General features: G+C 41.4%; 1 protein-coding gene and 1 long non-coding RNA gene across 2 annotated transcripts; one reads left to right on the forward strand and one right to left on the reverse strand.

Annotated features, from left to right (window-relative positions):
- Positions 1-1,304: 1,304 nt before the first annotated feature.
- Positions 1,305-9,615, reverse strand: LOC142490284 (uncharacterized). The gene is made up of 3 exons (XR_012800017.1): positions 9,480-9,615; positions 4,105-4,274; positions 1,305-1,381 (listed from the first exon to the last, which is right to left on the reverse strand). It is a non-coding gene; the product is annotated as an uncharacterized LOC142490284 (long non-coding RNA).
- A 354-nt stretch (positions 9,616-9,969) lies between these two features.
- LOC142490283 (sarcolipin-like) lies at positions 9,970-15,050 on the forward strand. Its single transcript, XM_075592368.1, has 2 exons — positions 9,970-10,105; positions 14,373-15,050. The coding sequence occupies exon 2, from the start codon at positions 14,464-14,466 to the stop codon at positions 14,557-14,559; it is 96 nt and encodes a 31-aa protein (XP_075448483.1). The 5' UTR covers positions 9,970-10,105; positions 14,373-14,463; the 3' UTR covers positions 14,560-15,050.
- The last annotated feature ends 2,676 nt before the right edge of the window (positions 15,051-17,726 follow it).

Raw genomic sequence — 17,726 nt, forward strand, 5'->3', positions numbered from 1 at the left:
TATAGAGGCATACAGTAACCAGCATACAGTGGCTGGTGGATAAATGCCAAAAAGAAGCCTCCATGGAATTGTCACGCTAGCATGAATGGCTAGGGGTACGGTGACACAAGATGGCAGACAGCAGCCAAAACAATAATGTGTATAGGCACAAGCAAGTCAGATGGATGATGCAGGGACCAGGGAAAAGGTGGTAGGCCAACAGCTAATTGCAGTGGCAGCAACCAATGTATTGCCCTATAGCCAACTGATAAACACTACTAGAGGAAAGTAGCTGTGTGGTTATGCCAGCTATTCCCTCAGAGAATGAACCCCTGCAGACAAGGGGGGAGGGTATTGGGCAAATGAGTCAATATTAATGACTCAATATACACCCGCATGATAACTAGCCCTTGAAAACATACCCCTAAAATAAGGAGGAGGGAAATGAAAAACAGGTCCCTGTCTGTTTGTCTACGCTAACCCTGCAGAGGTATCACACGAATGAGATAAGCCTGATGGTAAATAATACATTCCCGCATACTCTATCCCTGGATAACAAACCCCTTCGCACAAAGAGGGGAAGGGGATGGGAAGTAGAGATAAAAAGCAGGAGAGAGGGCCCTAGACACTTATCTGTACTGTCCCTGCGGGAGAATAATCCATTCGACCAGCGTGATGTGTATTCACGCAGCTCCTTCAGAGATTCCATCTGCCTGACTCGGCATGCTGTTGCCTAATCCGTGACATCATGACGCTTCCTTCTCTTACAATATCATGCCTAAGGGGAGGAGGGATAGTGCTCCAGGAGCACTAACCATGGCCACAGTCCTCAGCCCAGTACATCCAGTGTCCTGGCCGCACCTCCCCCAGCTCCTGCTGGTAGCTTAACCCCTGCAGAGCCAGCTACATCATAGGCACAGGTGACAGCTGCATGCAGTAACCCCAGCAACAACAACACTGGGGACCTACCTAGCCTAAGCAGGAACCATGGGGTGAGGTGCCCTATATCATCTAGCCAGGCATTGAGGCTTATGTGAGGACTGTGGCTGAAGTAGGTGGCCCCTCTGCAGTGGTGGCAGCCAGTAAGATGTACGGGAATGGTGTATTCTTCATCTGTACGCTGACTGGATGCCACCCATACCCTGGTGCAGAGGGGAATTGCTGTAGGGTAGACCAACATCCACTCTGAACCACTGGAAGGGTTGGGAACAAGAATCATTATGTCAAATGTGTCCCCCTTCCTCCGAGACTGCCTCATGGCACCAATACCTGCAGAGAGCATACGTAGAGAGGAAGTGTGCTCTCCGAGACTTGGAAGATCGACAAGCTCAGGGGGGTGTATGTGCATTCCTGGGTCCAGTTCCTTTGGGATATGGGTCAGGAGTCGCACCTCTTCTACGTGCTGGAGAAAAAGAAGGGAAAACTTAAACATGTCACCTGCTTACTGGCAGAAGATGTTCCCATCTGATGGACCCGAAGAGCATCTGGGAAAGAGGTTCTACGTAGACCATTTCTCTCCGGAGTCCATCCAGCCGAATGCATGCAGGGTCTTATGGGAGGAGCTTCCCACTGTCAGTAAGGGATTGAGTTACCATTGACTCTGGCCAGCTCTCTGAAGCCCCCTGTCTCATGTCTCGCGTAAAAGTACTGGGGCTAGATGGACTTAATGTAGAGTTCTTTCAGTTTTTCTGGAAGAAGCTGGGATCTGATTTCACTGAGGTCCTGGGCAAAGTCCTCGAGACCAATGAGATGCCCCTTTTTTTTGTCGGCGGGCAGTACTGTCTCTGCTGTTGAAGAAGGGGGATCTCTACCAAATCTCTAACTGACAACTGATCTCGCTGCTCAGCATGGACTATAAAACGTTGCCAAAGCGCTCTCACTGAAGCTCAAGTCTGTGCTGGCAGAGGTGATGCACCCAGACCAGTTTTATACTGTCCCGGGCTGGACCATTCATGATAATATCTTTTTTATCCAGGACCAGCTGCACTATGTTCAGAGGACTGGTCTGTCACTGGCCCTCTTGTCTTTAGATCAAGAGAAGGCGGTTGACAGGTTAGATCCCCAATAACTCATACAGACCATGCAGCCGTTCGGCTTTGGCCCACAATTTGTGAGCCGTCTCCAAATGATGTATGCCTCTGCAGAGTGTCTGGTGAAGATTTATTGGTCCCTGACAACACCTTTGGCATTTGGTTGGGTAGTAAGTCAAGGATGCCCCCTGTCTGGGCAACTACATGCTACTGAGGAAGAGGCTCATCGGGCTGGCACAGCGGGAGCCCTACATGTAGGTAGTCCTGTCAGTCTATGCTCATGACCTGGTCCTCGTGGCCGGTACCTAGTTGATCTGGAGCGACACAAGCATGCCAAGAAGTCTATACAGCGGCCTCTTCAGCTTGAATCAACTGTTCCAAATGTTCCAAGCCAGAACAAAATAGACCTCCTCCTCGAAATCGCACGTTAAGTTAATTTCACTTGTGAAGCAACTAAACTACAAACTCGTCGTTTCATTTAACAAACATTATAGAACGTGGGATTTACTTTAGTGAATACCATTTTTACACAAATGTCACGCTGTGAGGTAGGAACTTATCGGAGTTTTAGTAAATAGGCTGTAACATTTACTGACATTAAGGACGATCAGGAAGGGATAATAATCCTTTTCAATATGACACAAAGGCCTGGAGTCATCACACAACTATATACCCAAACTGAGATATTATCACACACAAAAAGTAGTTATTTTTAGTGGGCAAATCATCAAATTGTTCATCAACAATGCACCGTTTTCTTTTGATGCTAGCCGTAAAAATGCCGATCTGCCGATTACATGACTAAGGCCATGAAGTGCAGCCAGTTTTATATTCCGTCCCCCAGTGGGTGTTAGGACTATCCTGCCTTTGCGTATAATGGTCATTATATACATAGGCAAGATAACCAAAACCGACTTAGAATTCGGGATTAAAATGAATTACATTAACATTTTACTCAATTTTAACCCCTTTGTAGCCCATAGGATCATATGACCAGTTGACCACTATGGGTTACTAATGGATTAATATGTCCTAACACTACAGCACCCACCCCCTTAGCTACCTAATTGATTTAATGTTTATTTTATCTATTATTTGCTTTAGTGGATACACATTACTCTTAATGCTTTGTATCATAAAATGTATCAGGAAAGACAAACTGGCCTCAAACTGTACAGCCTGGAGGAAAGGAGTGATTGCTTTGATATGATAGAAATGTTTAAATACATCAAGGGCATTAAAAGAGAAATGCTAGAACAAGAGGTCAGGCTCTGAACCCGTGTTGGTGACAGCAGTGCCTGACTTACACATATAGTATGCTGACTAAGCCACAGCTTAGGGCCTCACAATATGAGGGTCCTCAAAAATGATGCATTTCATGTTTTAAAATCTAGACGTTATGGGAAAAAGAAGATTCTCTATAATAATGGAAATTTTGCGTTCAAATATGACCCTAAGCATCATGTGCATCAAAGGTGAGTGCATTTTTATTTTTTTTGCCCAGCCACATTGTTTAATCAATATCTTAGCTCTAAATCTCCTCTTATGGGCTAGGTCAAGTAAAGCATTTAAAGGTCTTCAGATCTTATCCTTCTTTGATCCTTGCAAATAGAAGAATAATTCTGTTACTTATCAGTTTATCTTATCAGCACAACTTGGGAAAATGATTGATTCTTTCAAAGTACAAAAGTATTGGAGAAGCTCCATCACCGTGCATCTAGATTTATGCCAGGCATATGGCATTAGACATTACTATTTGTTTTAAATAACTGTATTGATATATTCACACAAATAAAGCTTCCAGGTGTCTGTTCATATGAGGAAAACATTCCTACGGAGTGACTGTCTGTTTGGTGGGTGTATAGTTGAGACCGTGGTAACAGTGATCCATAAGACATATAGTAAATCTGGAAAAAGAGGACGTTGAAAATTGAGGGTAATGACTGTCCCCCCGCTCCGACTCCAACAAACATCCCTTAGTGATAAATGTCCAAATCTTCTTGCAAATACCCATGGCTCACACCTCCATGAGTAAAGTCAAACCGAACCACAGCCGTGAAAAATTGAATCAGTTAACTGAATAGACAATACTCACTCCGTTCCCGTGTACGATGGATCGAGGGCGTGCTCCAGACGGTGCAGGTAACAGCACGTGTGTGCATAGGTGATCACCGCCAATACACCTTCTTCTTGATTCTTTCAAATGCGGATACATTATGCAATAACTGGGTTCTCAGACTCAAAATGAAGTTGAAATGTTTGAAGCTTTAATTAAAAAAAAAAAAAAAAAAAACATGTTGCCCAATAATCAGGATGGAGATATTAAGTACTTAATATAGTCCGAAGTCTCATCATTCTGTATATATTTTAAATTTGAATTTTCATTGTACGAGTACAATGAAAACTTGTAGAATTAGAAGTTGTTTTTGGAATTATTTTAAAGAGTTTTAATGCAATCACATTTCTTATAAAAAATATCCCCGAAAGATGTCCCTGTGTTATCGATGTACGTAATAATTGGTCGAAGTTTGAGATCACCTGATGGCGAGCTAGTCTGTGCTATTCTATGTTTTTACTTCAATTGAATCCTATGAAATCTCTTCGATATTCTGCGTTATAACCCAATATATTATGTTATCAGTGGGAGCAATGAAGTCTGCTACATCTGTACAAATAGTTATTTGTTTGAAACACTTTTTAAGCAAAATGGATCTCTTATAGAATAGTGTTATCATGTATCCAATCACAGACCTGCTATTTCACTCATAGCACTATGGCTACTGCCCAGAATGTATTATATAACTTCTGCATTACAGTTGAGTAACAGGCAAGATGATACATGTTTGCGCACATCCTGTAGACAGTGGGATAGTCTACAGAGAACCGCTGAGTGACCTTCGACTTCTATGGCCCAATTTATTACACATGCTCTCCAGCAAACCCCTATTTCAGGCTTTGGAGTTTTTCATTTGTCAAGCTGCTTCCAAACTTTGAAAAAAGTTAGATTTTGCACGAAGGGAAAAAACTGCAGGTTTACTATGGTTTGTAAATCTGGTTGAAATATTGACTCATCTGTAGTCCGAATGTTTTACAGCTTGATTTAATAAACAGTATTCACGTAGCAAACGAGTGCAGGATGATTCAGTCCTAAACAAAGAAACACGCTTCTTGTAATCAGTTTGCAAACGGTTAATCGCGTGCTACAAAAATAAATCAAGATATTAATTTAAAACCCGGACAAGTCACAAGACAGAGACACAACTACACAATATGAATAGGATTTTTCATGCTGTACAAAGTGAGTTTGAGTCATTTATTGTCTGATCAGATTAAATAACATCAGATACTAAATCAGCAACCTCCCCAGCCCTACAAATCAATCATTATTTTAATCTGATATGAACCAAAGTGGTCCTCTGAGCTGATTGCCAAAATACTTAATGATCTACTTTTGCCAGTACTTGCAAGAAAAAACAAAGTTGCGGGGTCTCCCAGTCACAAGCTGCAATGTCATCTCGCCATGATGTCACAGCTCCCTTTTGACCACCCGAATGGAAACTTGGCGCCAGTGGCTCTTGACTCTTGTAAGAAAGTGAAATGGATCAGGAAGTAGGAGGTCCCCGTAGCTTGGAGTGCCGTGGTTCAGTTCTGGGGGACCCCTTGTTTTAAATAAGGTAAAAAAAAATGTATTTAAAAAAAAACAAGCAGCACGGATTGCTGCTTTAGCAACTTTTACAATTGGGCTGAATCAGCTAAGCCTTAGCTGCTAAGGCGAGAAGGACTAAACAGTGGTAAGTGTTAGAGAATCCTAACGCCCATTCAACTCTAGTACAGTAACATGGCAATATTCCATTGTGACCTGTAGGCTAAATCTGGCTCGTAAGGCGCTTAGGCCAGGTCCCCGCTGCCTGCTGCAGCGCTCGCCATAGCGCCATAGTGGGCGCTGCAGAGACAAGAGCCGCCCCTCAATGGGGCCGGGCCCACTACAAGGGGCGGCCGTCGGCCTGCGCGGCCAGTTTTTCCTGAAGACAGGAAAATTGAGCTCAATACTGTTGATGAGCATAAGCAGGGACGCCTTGTAGAGGGAAAAGACGCGATGCACCGCCGTGCAAACAGAACGAAGGCTGGTCACGTGACTCAAAAAAACTTTATTGCAACGAGTGTAGAGCTAACAGATCCTTTGACGCGTTTCAGCCGATTGGGTCAGTAAAAAGATTTAATGGCCCATCACAGCAAAAGAATCCACTCTTACGCGTGACGAACCGCGCTTTATCAAAGAAATGAGTGGGTCACGCGTAAGAGTGGATTCCTTTGCTGTGATGGGCCGTTAAATCTTTTTACTGACCTAGTAGAGTCGCGGTCTGCATCTTTCTTCCTAGGGCAGCCGCACCGCCTCACCAATTAGTTTTCTGCTGTTATTCATCGATAGGAGCACGCCGACAGCGTCCGGATCCCACGTCAAAACAGTGAGTCATTTATTACTATTGGCTACCTCATACAAGATATACCTCCTGACAGAGGCTATTGAGTGGGCTAGATCACTGTTTTCTTGTTGTGGCTACGTGGGACATTATATATGGACTTATGCTGGTCAGGATTTTGTGTGTATATATATATATATATAATATTCAAGTTTGGATTCTCCTAAGTAGCGCCGCTAGGGGGGTCCTCTACTCCCATCTCCTCTTTCTGTCCTGTATATTATCTGCATGTCCTGTATATTATCTGCATCTTGCCCTGTATATTATCTGCATCTTGCCCTGTATATTATCTGCATCTTGCCCTGTATATTATCTGCATCTTGCCCTGTATATTATCTGCATCTTGCCCTGTATATTATCTGCATCTTGCCCTGTATATTATCTGCATGTCCTGTATATTATCTGCATGTCCTGTACATTATCTGCATGTCCTGTACATTATCTGCATGTTGCCCTGTATATTATCTGCATGTCCTGTACATTATCTGCATGTTGCCCTGTATATTATCTGCATGTCCTGTACATTATCTGCATGTTGCCCTGTATATTATCTGCATGTCCTGTATATTATCTGCATCTTGCCCTGTATATTATCTGCATGTCCTGTACATTATCTGCATGTCCTGTACATTATCTGCATGTTGCCCTGTATATTATCTGCATGTCCTGTACATTATCTGCATGTTGCCCTGTACATTATCTGCATGTTGCCCTGTACATTATCTGCATGTTGCCCTGTATATTATCTGCATGTCCTGTATATTATCTGCATGTTGCCCTGTACATTATCTGCATGTTGCCCTGTACATTATCTGCATGTTGCCCTGTATATTATCTGCATGATGTCCTGTCAGACTGCCAAGGGCATTGGTGGTGATTATTTCACGATGAAGCCCTGTGTCTACATTTTTTCACTGTGTCTATTTCTCTCTCTGTGAACTGATACACAGACCTCTGCTTCATGTTGCCTATATCACATATGCCAAATTGTTAGATTGTTATTGTTAGAGGTCTATTGCAAGACACAGGAGAAAAAAATGAGAAGGTATATAATAAATTTGCTGCCTGCTCTCTCTTATGTTACATGCAAAGAAATTGGAGTAGCTTAGGGATCTATAATAAGAATTGACGACAGCAACAGGTGCTTGTAAATTCATGTGGGTTGTGATTGAACTATATTCAGGCTGATGAAAATTACAATGTTATGGTTTTCTAGTAGTCAATAGAGATTTTCTGCAATTTATTAAAAGAAAAAGCAATGTTGGATTAGTTTAGTTGAAATTATTATTTTTATATAAATCTAAATATGAAACATTTTGTTGTTGTTTAACTGTAAAGAACTGATCTGCATGGCCGCCAACAGAGGGGGAAAGCTGTGTCCCGGACAAGGCGACTCCGGGGGTGGGGGGGAAGGGGGCCCGGATGGCTGATGCTAGAAGTTTGGTCTGCCCAAAACTCGGCCCAAACTTCCATGTCGGGTCATTGGGCCTCCATATGCTGCAGGACCCCAGATCTCCTCTGCTGCGGAGGATACTCTAATCAACTCCCCCTCGCCTCGTGTATTTTGCCAATGCCGGAAGTTGGGCCCAGGTTGAGTGGGGGGGGGGGGGGGAGAAATGCATGGGGGAGAGTGACTGACTGGGGGAAAGAAATGAGTTGTGGGGGAGTTTAAGAGTGAGAAGGGGGAGAAATAGAAGGAAGGAGAGTGAGAGCGAGAGAGAGATGGGGAGGGTTGAGAGAGAGAAAAAGGGGAATGAGGGAGAGAGGAAAAGAGGGGGAAGGGAAAGGAGAGAGAGAGAGGGGGAGAGAAACATGGTGGGGGAGAGAGAGGGGTAGATGGGGTGAAAGAAAGAGGGGAAAAGAATAGAGAGGGGAGGGGTCTGACAGAAAGAGGGGAATAGAGGGGGAGGAAGAAAAAAAGTGGGGTGTGAGGGAGGGAGGGCAAATAGAGAGGGGGAATGTGAGAGGGGAGGAGTATAAGAGAAAGACGGGTACAGTTGAAGAGCTGCTGACAGGGGGGTCCAGGGGGAAACTCTAATCCTGGGCCCTGGGAAAGCTGTCTGTGGCCCTGCTGTCTGGTTGTATTGTTCAGGTTGCAGGTGTACCATATATTTGTTTTTATGAAGCCAGAGGGCGGCAGGTACAGGGGTAATGTGTGGAAGTACTTCACAGAAGGAGTGGTGGATCCATGCCATAGCCTCCCAGCAGAGGTTTGTTCTCTGCTCCCTTGCTCTTTGATGTGATCTACGTGAGTCTGTTTCCTGCCTGTCATGGAGATGATGCCACGTCATTAGATATGCAGGGCTGAAAGCTTCCCTGACAAGGAGAAGATGACTACTCGGGATGTTGTACAGACAAACAAACCAGTCTGTTTGAATATGAGATTTGTGTATAATTCTATATCTTCCTAGAAAAATAAATTGATAAACAATAGAGCAATCAATTCTGTGGAATGTAGTGATACTATATGGATTTATTCGTTTTCTTCAATACCCTCCGTCTGCAAAACTGGTGACAATAATCATGCAAACAACAACAGATTCATCAAAGAGTACATTCCTATTAGAATCAATGTCCCTTTTCCTTTGATATCCCTAGTACTGCTTTCAATGTTTTTTTTCTAATATAGCTAGAGTTTTTTTTATATGTTAATAAATAATCCCTACAGAATATCGCACTGAAAGAAGACTGTAAGAGGTTAATTCTATATTGTCTAATGTGGCCTTAAAGGCTGTTTTTCACCCCCATAAAAAACCTGTTGACTTCAATGTTTTTTTTCCTGTTGAAAAATAGAAATGCTGTAATTGGCTGATTATATAGAATAAGGCCCTAAGTGGTTTTTGTTTTACTGAAGTCTTCAGGCTGCAAACCTGGGGGCCAAAGTCAGGGCACAAAACAGCAAAAGGGCTCCCAGAATATACCTACTGTATTTTCTTCAACTTGATATATACAAGGCCCTCTAATCACTGGGTGATATCACATTACTTACCAACTCCTGACCCCAATCCCTAACCTTCTCTGATAAGGCAGACCAAAAGCAGTTCTCAGAAGGTCACCTCCTCTAATTATTGGCATATTCAAGGGCAGCATGCTACTTATCTGGCTAAAGTGTAGAGGATCTTCAGTATCAAATGTGACGTTTGTGGGTAGGGTTGGAAAAAGCTACGTCTTTATAAGAAGGGAGGCGAGTACTTAACAGGGTGTTAAAGAAAATATTCCCGGAGACGTTTGTGTATAAGGGACAGAGGGAATGAGTATTAGGAAGGAGTAACTGCCAAGCACACATACCCATGGAGAATCATAGTAATAAATATATTGAATTAGTATAAAGTGCCACCACTAATATAAGACGTAATTGAGAACACACACATATAGTTCCATAGTCTTAAACCAGCCCTGAAATCTAGATACAGTCCTTGCCTTATATATACTCAAGTCATGACCTCATCATATTTCCTGCCAATTCACGTTCTGCTCTCCTCCCTCATGCTACTTTAGTTCCAACACAGACTGTTGCAAAGCCCATTGCTCAGGGAGGTGGGAAGAGCAGAGGCTGAGAAGGGATTGATAACTACCATTACCTAAAGGCAAAAGCATTCTGTGCCATTCATTCAGGTAACACTCCTGAATGCTTTTCTCTCAATACATTTGAATGGGATGATACATTTCTTTATTTTAGGAGAATCGTTATGAGCATGTGCTTATACAGACTTCTCTGAATTAATATGCATTCTACAGTGTAAGCTTTATTCTATGGGTGTTACATTTATTCCAGGTAACACGGGTGCATGTAACTTATCTTGCTGATCATTTGTTTTACTTAACATAAGTTATTTCCTCTTTGGGATTGTGCATGAATGGGTCACAGTGGGAAGCAGCAATATTGGGACATACTTCATGTGTCCGTGGGAGGTAACATACTATTTCTATGTGTTGGAAGTTGTTCCAATGAGAATTAAGTGATAGATATGAGTAAGTGTTGCAGGACACCCGGCATGTTTGGAATCAATATACTGTACAGGTTGCTCCATCAATAGGCGAATGGCCTCCAAATGTGTGTATCTCTCATTGTTTGGGAACAGGTCTCTCTGTTTTGCATGTTAACTGGCATTATTGTGGTAGCTTATTATCTCCTCTTTCCTGCAGGGATACCAGGCCACTGCAGCAGTGAAATAATGACATGACCATCTTATGTATAATTAGATATCAGTGATGCAGACAATGGGACCAATGCATTACAAGCAGAGATATGCAAAACATTGTATGCACAGATATGGTACATGATGGTCGATATTTACTTAAACCAAAACTGGGAAGCATCGCAATATCATTCAATTATTACATTTCAACCAAAAAGTTGCTTGCCAGGTCAAAGTCAATAGAAATCAGTGAGCACTGCAATGTTGGCAAATGCATGGAAGATATGGTCTTTATTTTCTAGCTAACTGGCGCTGCTACGTTCCATGAAAGATATGACTAAACAAAATGGGAAGAAGTTCTAAAACTGAACTAGGATACTATCTTTAAAGGTCATTTATAAAGTGCTGCTTTCCCTCTGAACTTCAGCAGCAATCATTACATTCTGCATCAGCTCCCCAACAATTAGCTTTATTCCTTCAACTGATCTGTTATTTTTTTGTTGCTATGTTTTTTAATGGAATTAGGCAAGAAGACAAAAAATGTTGATAAAGGGAGAATAGAGCAATCCGCAGGCTTGTACAGTTAGACCAAAGTCTTTTATAAGTAACAATAGGGTATATTTACTAAAGCCGCTTGGCTGCAAAACTGTGCAAAACAATAGTACCGTATTTATGAAAGATAAGGAATACCATGCAAGTCTTTTCCCTTTTATAAATCTCATACAATACATTTGCACTGGGTTTGCCCCATCTGTGCAGCCAATAGACTTTAGTAATAACCTTCCAGGTGGCATACTGTATGTATGTGGGGCAATTCTGGGGCAATGACATCTGCACCATATGTATCAATTTACATAATCCATGGAAATCAACCATATGCTTTCCTTGATGCATAGAGTGCAGTCTGCTTTGCTCTAAAATTGCACCACTTGCCCCTTGTTACATAAGACCCACTAAGTGTTGTAAGAACTGGACGTTGGAAACAATGAATTTGTGCTTGAATGTAGGTGCAAACTTTGTAGTTCACACAGAGGTTCAACCTCTGTGCAGTCAGGAGGGAGTGCGCGGCATTGATTGCAATTTGTTGAAGGCCCCTCTGGCAGAATGGTGGTTTAGTCAAATAAAAAAAAGGGTGGGGGGAAAAGGGATGAGCATTTTAAAATCCTTTATGAAACTCAAATTATAAATCTGGGAATAAGGAACAATACGAGTGCTCCATATCGCGCATTAACATCTAACTCTTCCGCATCAGGTCACGTAGAGGAAAGGTTGGGTTGTTCGATTAGTTGGAGAGGGATTGCAAAGGTCATTTCTTTTATGAACGTTAGATTTTGTAGTCTATGGGCCTTGAAATATTGATTCTGTTTTTCTTGACTAATGCTAGCTGTTGCTTCTCATCTCATAGAGGGCACTAGTGCTGGCGTGTGTGAACCCTTCTCTGCTACAGGGGCTGGCAAAGCAGAAACAGGGGCCAGGTAGAATGCGGACAGCGCAGACCTATATCACTGATCCTAAGTGAAGTAAACAAATCCTACAATTGAGATCTTACATGAAAAAGATCATGCCACTAGATCATACAAAATTCCCTACAGCAATACATTCCAAGTGGGAGCATGCACCCAGGAGTAAAGGAGTCAGGCAGGAATTAATTTTTTCTCTTATGAGCTATTATTAGATGATATATCACTGGGGTTTTTTTGTTTGCCTTCCTCTGGATCAAAATACTGTAAGTACAAATGCAGGATAAAGTATCTGCCGTCTACATTTTAGCATAGCTTCAACTGGATGGACGTGTCTTTTGTCAACCTCATCTACTATGTAACTGTGTATTTATAGATGATATAACACCTTTTCGCTTCAATATCCGCAGCTGCTATTGCAATATTATGCCACTTGCTGGTGTGAACAAACTCTCCCCTGTAACTAGTCCTGATGCTTTTTCAGAGTATATTTATTTGAGTATATGAATAAATTAATCACAAACCCTTTAAAAAAAAGTTGCTGCCAGTTTCTGTAATGAAATGCCTCTCATAAATTGAAGGTGTGTCTCAAATATATTGTCTCATTGTTACTTTTACTGTTATCCCCAAAACTAATAATGAACTCAGGCTTGTTATACTTAAATTAGAAAGTAAACTGATAGCATAGTCTTACAATATACTGTACCAGCATATATTAATAGTTTCATGTGGCTAAGTAAAACATCCATGGGCTGACAGTAAGCCTCCTGCAGGCCAGGCACCACACACCATACTTTTAATATATGTATACCTTGTTTTATAGGATATGCACTTTAAATTGAAGGTAACCCCAAAAAAGAATGGCATTTTTTTTTAAATTCAATCAGTTAATTGATAGACATTGTATGGGTTACAGAGAGAGAAAGTCCAGAAGACAAACTGTGACAACGAAATGGCAGCTGATTTAGCAAATAGAAAAATTCCCATAATACACAGTGCAACTTTCTTTTTTGATAAATTTGGTGCAATAATTTTTGCACCAGTTTTGCAACTGGGCAAGCATGGCAGCTCTCGCTGATTTTGTGGGACTTTCTCTGATTTGGGGTAGATAAAAATGATTTTTTTTTTAGCATCATAGGTCTTGTAAACTTCAATAAATGGAGTTCACCACTTTTTCATTAGAATGCCATTTTTTTGCTCCACAAACCCCAAATCTCACAGGTTTGTGACATCTCTGGCTGGGAGACTTTGAGAAATCACCCCCGTGAAGTGAAGATAAGGCAAACCGAATTGCATTTGTAATGCTTATCTTTCACAATGAATTAATGTTAATATTTGCAACACATGAACTATAGAAATGGTTATACGTGCCAATATGACATGTTCTTATTTGTTCCAGATATATGAACTCTGACGCAAGTACGCTAGCTTTTTTTGTTTTTATGAGAAAAATAATATATCCATGTAAAGTATTTTTAGTGCTCATTGTGTATACAATTCAGCGGCTTTGTGTGCATATGGTGCACACTATAAATGCTTATTTGAACATTCTTATATTTGTTCTAAACATTCCAACAGTTGTCCTGCAGATTGGAAAGGTTGTTCCGTATTTGGAGGTTGCTGAGAAAGCTATATCACCTCTCTATTAATGTGCATAGCCAAATTCCTTAACCCTGCCCTGCAGGAGTAGCCTGCAATGTGTGGAATTGTAATGCAATGCAGGCATTCCCCCAGCAGGGTGGGGATTAGTGCATATACATAGAACATGAAATAGGGCATCTGCATTCAATTTGTGTTGTGTATTCAACTCAGGGTAAAATACAGGTGCGAGTCTCTGGAAGGGAAAACTAGAAAATATTAAGACAAAATTACTGTGTAATAAGTGTACATGTGATCTGTCAATCACCACTGCTGGGAAACAAAGTCACAAGTCACAGTATTTGTTTTCACGTGAGATTTATCAGGGACAAACTACTAAACTGTTAAGCTTCTGCCATTCCAGATTAAGTAGTCTGCATCTCAGTTTCTTTCTGCGTATATGTTTGCAGGAAGAAGGTGAAATGATCTAAACCAGAAGGAAAAAACAACCCAACAGTTTGTGTATAGGTTGCGTGTATTTTTTTTTTTTTTTTAACATCTCTTAGATAGCTGAGAGTAAATGTGCCATAAAGAGTCTTTTATCTCCAGGTTGGGTCTTATGGCCTAGCACTGCTTATGGCTCAATATCTCTGTGGTTGCTATGACATTCACAAAAGTAATCCCCACCCCCACTTTTTTCCCCAGAGCTATCGTGCAGATCCTGCAAGGGATTCCTTGGCGTGCCTTCCCTCTTCACTTGCGGTCCCCCACGCTCTTCTCTGATCACCTTTGAAAGATGGAGCGATCCACGCAGGAGCTGTTCCTGAACTTCTTTATTGTGCTGATCACCGTGCTGCTGATGTGGCTTCTTGTGAAGTCTTACATAGAATAGAAAGGACTGGATGATGCTTCTTGGATTCACCTAAGCGCGTGTCCATGCTTTGGCCCCTTCAGTGCTGAAGGGGTATCTACAGTCTCCCTCACCACTGAAAGGGCTATGTACACAAACCAGAGAAACAAGCCTTGTACAACTTGTACATGTAGACACCCCAGTGTGCCCTATTGCTCTGCTCAGATACCACCTGCTTGATTGCTTGCAGAGTCAAAGAGAGATGTTTGCCCCCATTCACAAACATGTTAATACACAGATGTTTTATGCTTTCTGACACAATGTTTTCCAGACTACCATCGAGTATTGTTGATGAATACTGTCAAATTACCTGTACAGTCCAGATGTGTGGTGCTTCGTCTAAAGAAATGAGTAATAGACAACATTGTCTAAATCTGACAATACTTCCCTGTTATCCCACAATGAAAAAAAAATGTTGCAACAAACTGGGTCACAATAATGTTTTCAGCTGAGTAAATGAATGGTTGAAACAATTGCAGTGTTGGTTTTTATTTGTGATACTACCAGCTGTCATGATATAAAACGAGGTCAATAGTTCATGCTACTAGTAGTGTTACCAAGAGATGCTCATATACAGAACTGAGGAATTGAATGTTCCAGGTCATACTATTCTGATCTTTCTTCTGCATGTGAATCCTTACCAAGAATAAAATGACTGGCTGATCCTTTTGTGTTTTACTTAGTATAAAATACTACCACCTGTTAACCTAGTACGGAAATATTTTCATAAAAATATATCAAATACTGTAATCTGTATACCAGGGGTTCTCAACTCCAATCTTTAAGACCCGCCAAAAGGTCAGGTTTTCAGTATATGCCTGCTTCAGCACAAGTGGCTCAGTGAAAGACTGAGCCACCTGTGCTGAAGCTGGGATAGCCTAAAAATAAATCTGACTTGATGGGATGGGGTCTTGAGGACTGGAGTTGAGAACCCCTGCTGTATATAAAGACAGGGGTTAATCAGCAGTTCCATTATAACCCCCAGCATTTAGTGTTTGGCTCACAAATCTGTCCATAGTGCAATTTGTCTCTTTTATCAGAAGTAATCATTTTTGACAAAGTAGTTAGAAATTACCAGGGTAGTTTTGGAAAAGGGGCAGGAATTATACTAACCCAGTTCAGAGAATTGACTTGCATTGCTCTCTCCTCAATGTTAAATTGCCTGATTAAACTACCTGAACTAGTTCCAAAAGCTGTGAGAAATACAGAGTGGTCCAGGTAAGCACACTGCTTGCTTTCTCTCATCGTCTTTGCAGGTGATGATACATTTTAAGGGACTAACATTATAATGGGGTTTTCCCAATATTTTAAAAGTTTTCCCAATATTTTATTTATGGCAATTGAAGTGAAGGCTTTTTGATCAATCGCATATTAAAAAAATGAGCACTTCTCAAATGTATTGCAAATATTTGCCAAGTTTCACCAGTAAATTAAAAAAAAATCTAGAACCAATTTTATACAATATACATGAGTTTGTATTAAAGTGCTGCTTACGCAAGATATACTATATAAAGTAAAGATGGCAAATTTTGAGCTAAATTGATACAAATTGCCTCATTTTATCTTGCGTTTCTTTGCGTACATGTATCAAACTTGTTGGGCATCAATGTGCATTTTGGGGAGTGTCAATTTTTATTTGTTTATAAAATGTTTTACTAGGAAGTAATACATTGAGAGTTACCTCTCGTTTTCAAGTATGTCCTGGGCACAGAGTTATGATGACAGATACATGGTTACAAATACATAGTTACATTAAGTGAGCAAGGTTATACATTATATACAAGACACTGCATGAACTGTTAAAGACAAAATACGAGTCACATAATGCACAGGTTATAGGGCATTTCTACTGCGTTAATTTTTTTAACTTTATATTTGCGTCATAGAAATCCGCCTAGTCATAGGTAGTGTCATACGTTTCGGGTTAACAATTTGTGTCACATATAGGAAACACTTCCTTACACTTAGCCCAAATGCCAGGATAAAATGGAGATGTGCCTCTGCCTCTCTCCCCGTCACGAAGAGTGTACAGCACACACACCCCCTGTGTGGAAGACCTGGGAGGAGCTGTGGTGTCGTACGTCTCTTCCTCTTGACCTGCTTAGGGAAGTAATGCCTTCATGACATGAATATTGGAGAGGAATTTAAGATCACCATAAAGGCTGCGGCCTGGACAACAAATATCTGCCTGCCCATCAGGAAAGTGTGTGACCGTGCTGAATGAAGAGTGTTCGGATAATCACCATCACATGAAGATTAGCACTTCTGAAACTTGTTAGCACCAGGCTGAGAAACACCTGGGGTATTTTTTTTTAGAGAGGGACCCAGCTTGAGTCAAGTGTATAGCCTTGTAAGTGTGTGTGTATGTGTGTGTGTGTGTGTGTGTGTGTGTGTGTGTGTGTGTGTGTGTGTGTGTGTGTGTGTGTGTGTGTGTGTGTGTGTGTGTGTGTGTGTGTGTGTGTGTGTGTGTGTGTGTGTGTGTGTGTGTGTGTGTGTGTGTGTAAGCAAGAAGAAAAAGAAGCCCAGAAAATAGCACTCTGGTACTATTTTTTTATATATTTTACCAGGAAGTAATACATTGAGAGTTACCTCTCGTTTTCAAGTATGTCCTGGGCACAGAGTTAAGACAAATAATACATGGTTACAAATAGTTACATAAATGAACAGGGTATACATTATATACAAGTCATTGCATGCACAGTTAAAGATAATAAATATTATGGGCGTATGAAACAGTTACAGACCAGATTAAAATGTGTGACAGCCTTAGATTTGAAAGAACTTAAACTGGTGGTGGATGTGAGAGTCTCTTGTAGGTTGTTCCAGTTTTGGGGTGCACGGTAAGAGAAGGAGTAACGTCCGGATACTTTGTTGAGCCTTGGGACCATGAACAGTCTTTTGGAGTCTGATCTCAGGTGATAAGTGCTGCATGTGGTAGGGGTGAGGAGCTTGTTCAGGTAGCTGGGTAGCTTGCCCATAAAGAATTTGAAGGCAAGACAGGAAAGGTGAACTTTGCGCCTAGACTCGAGTGATGACCAATCTAGCTCTTTGAGCATTTCGCAGTGATGTGTGTTGTAGTTGCATTGGAGAACAAAACGACAAATTGAATTGTAGAGGGTGTCAAGTTTTCTAAGGTGGGTTTGAGGTGC

Source organism: Ascaphus truei, chromosome 3, assembly GCF_040206685.1.
Source record: "Ascaphus truei isolate aAscTru1 chromosome 3, aAscTru1.hap1, whole genome shotgun sequence".
Lineage (NCBI taxonomy): Eukaryota > Metazoa > Chordata > Amphibia > Anura > Ascaphidae > Ascaphus > Ascaphus truei.

Coding starts and splice junctions, on each gene's coding strand:
- LOC142490283 (XM_075592368.1), top strand. CDS start 14,464: ATGGAGCGATCCACGCAGGAGCTGTTCCTGAACTTCTTTATTGTGCTG.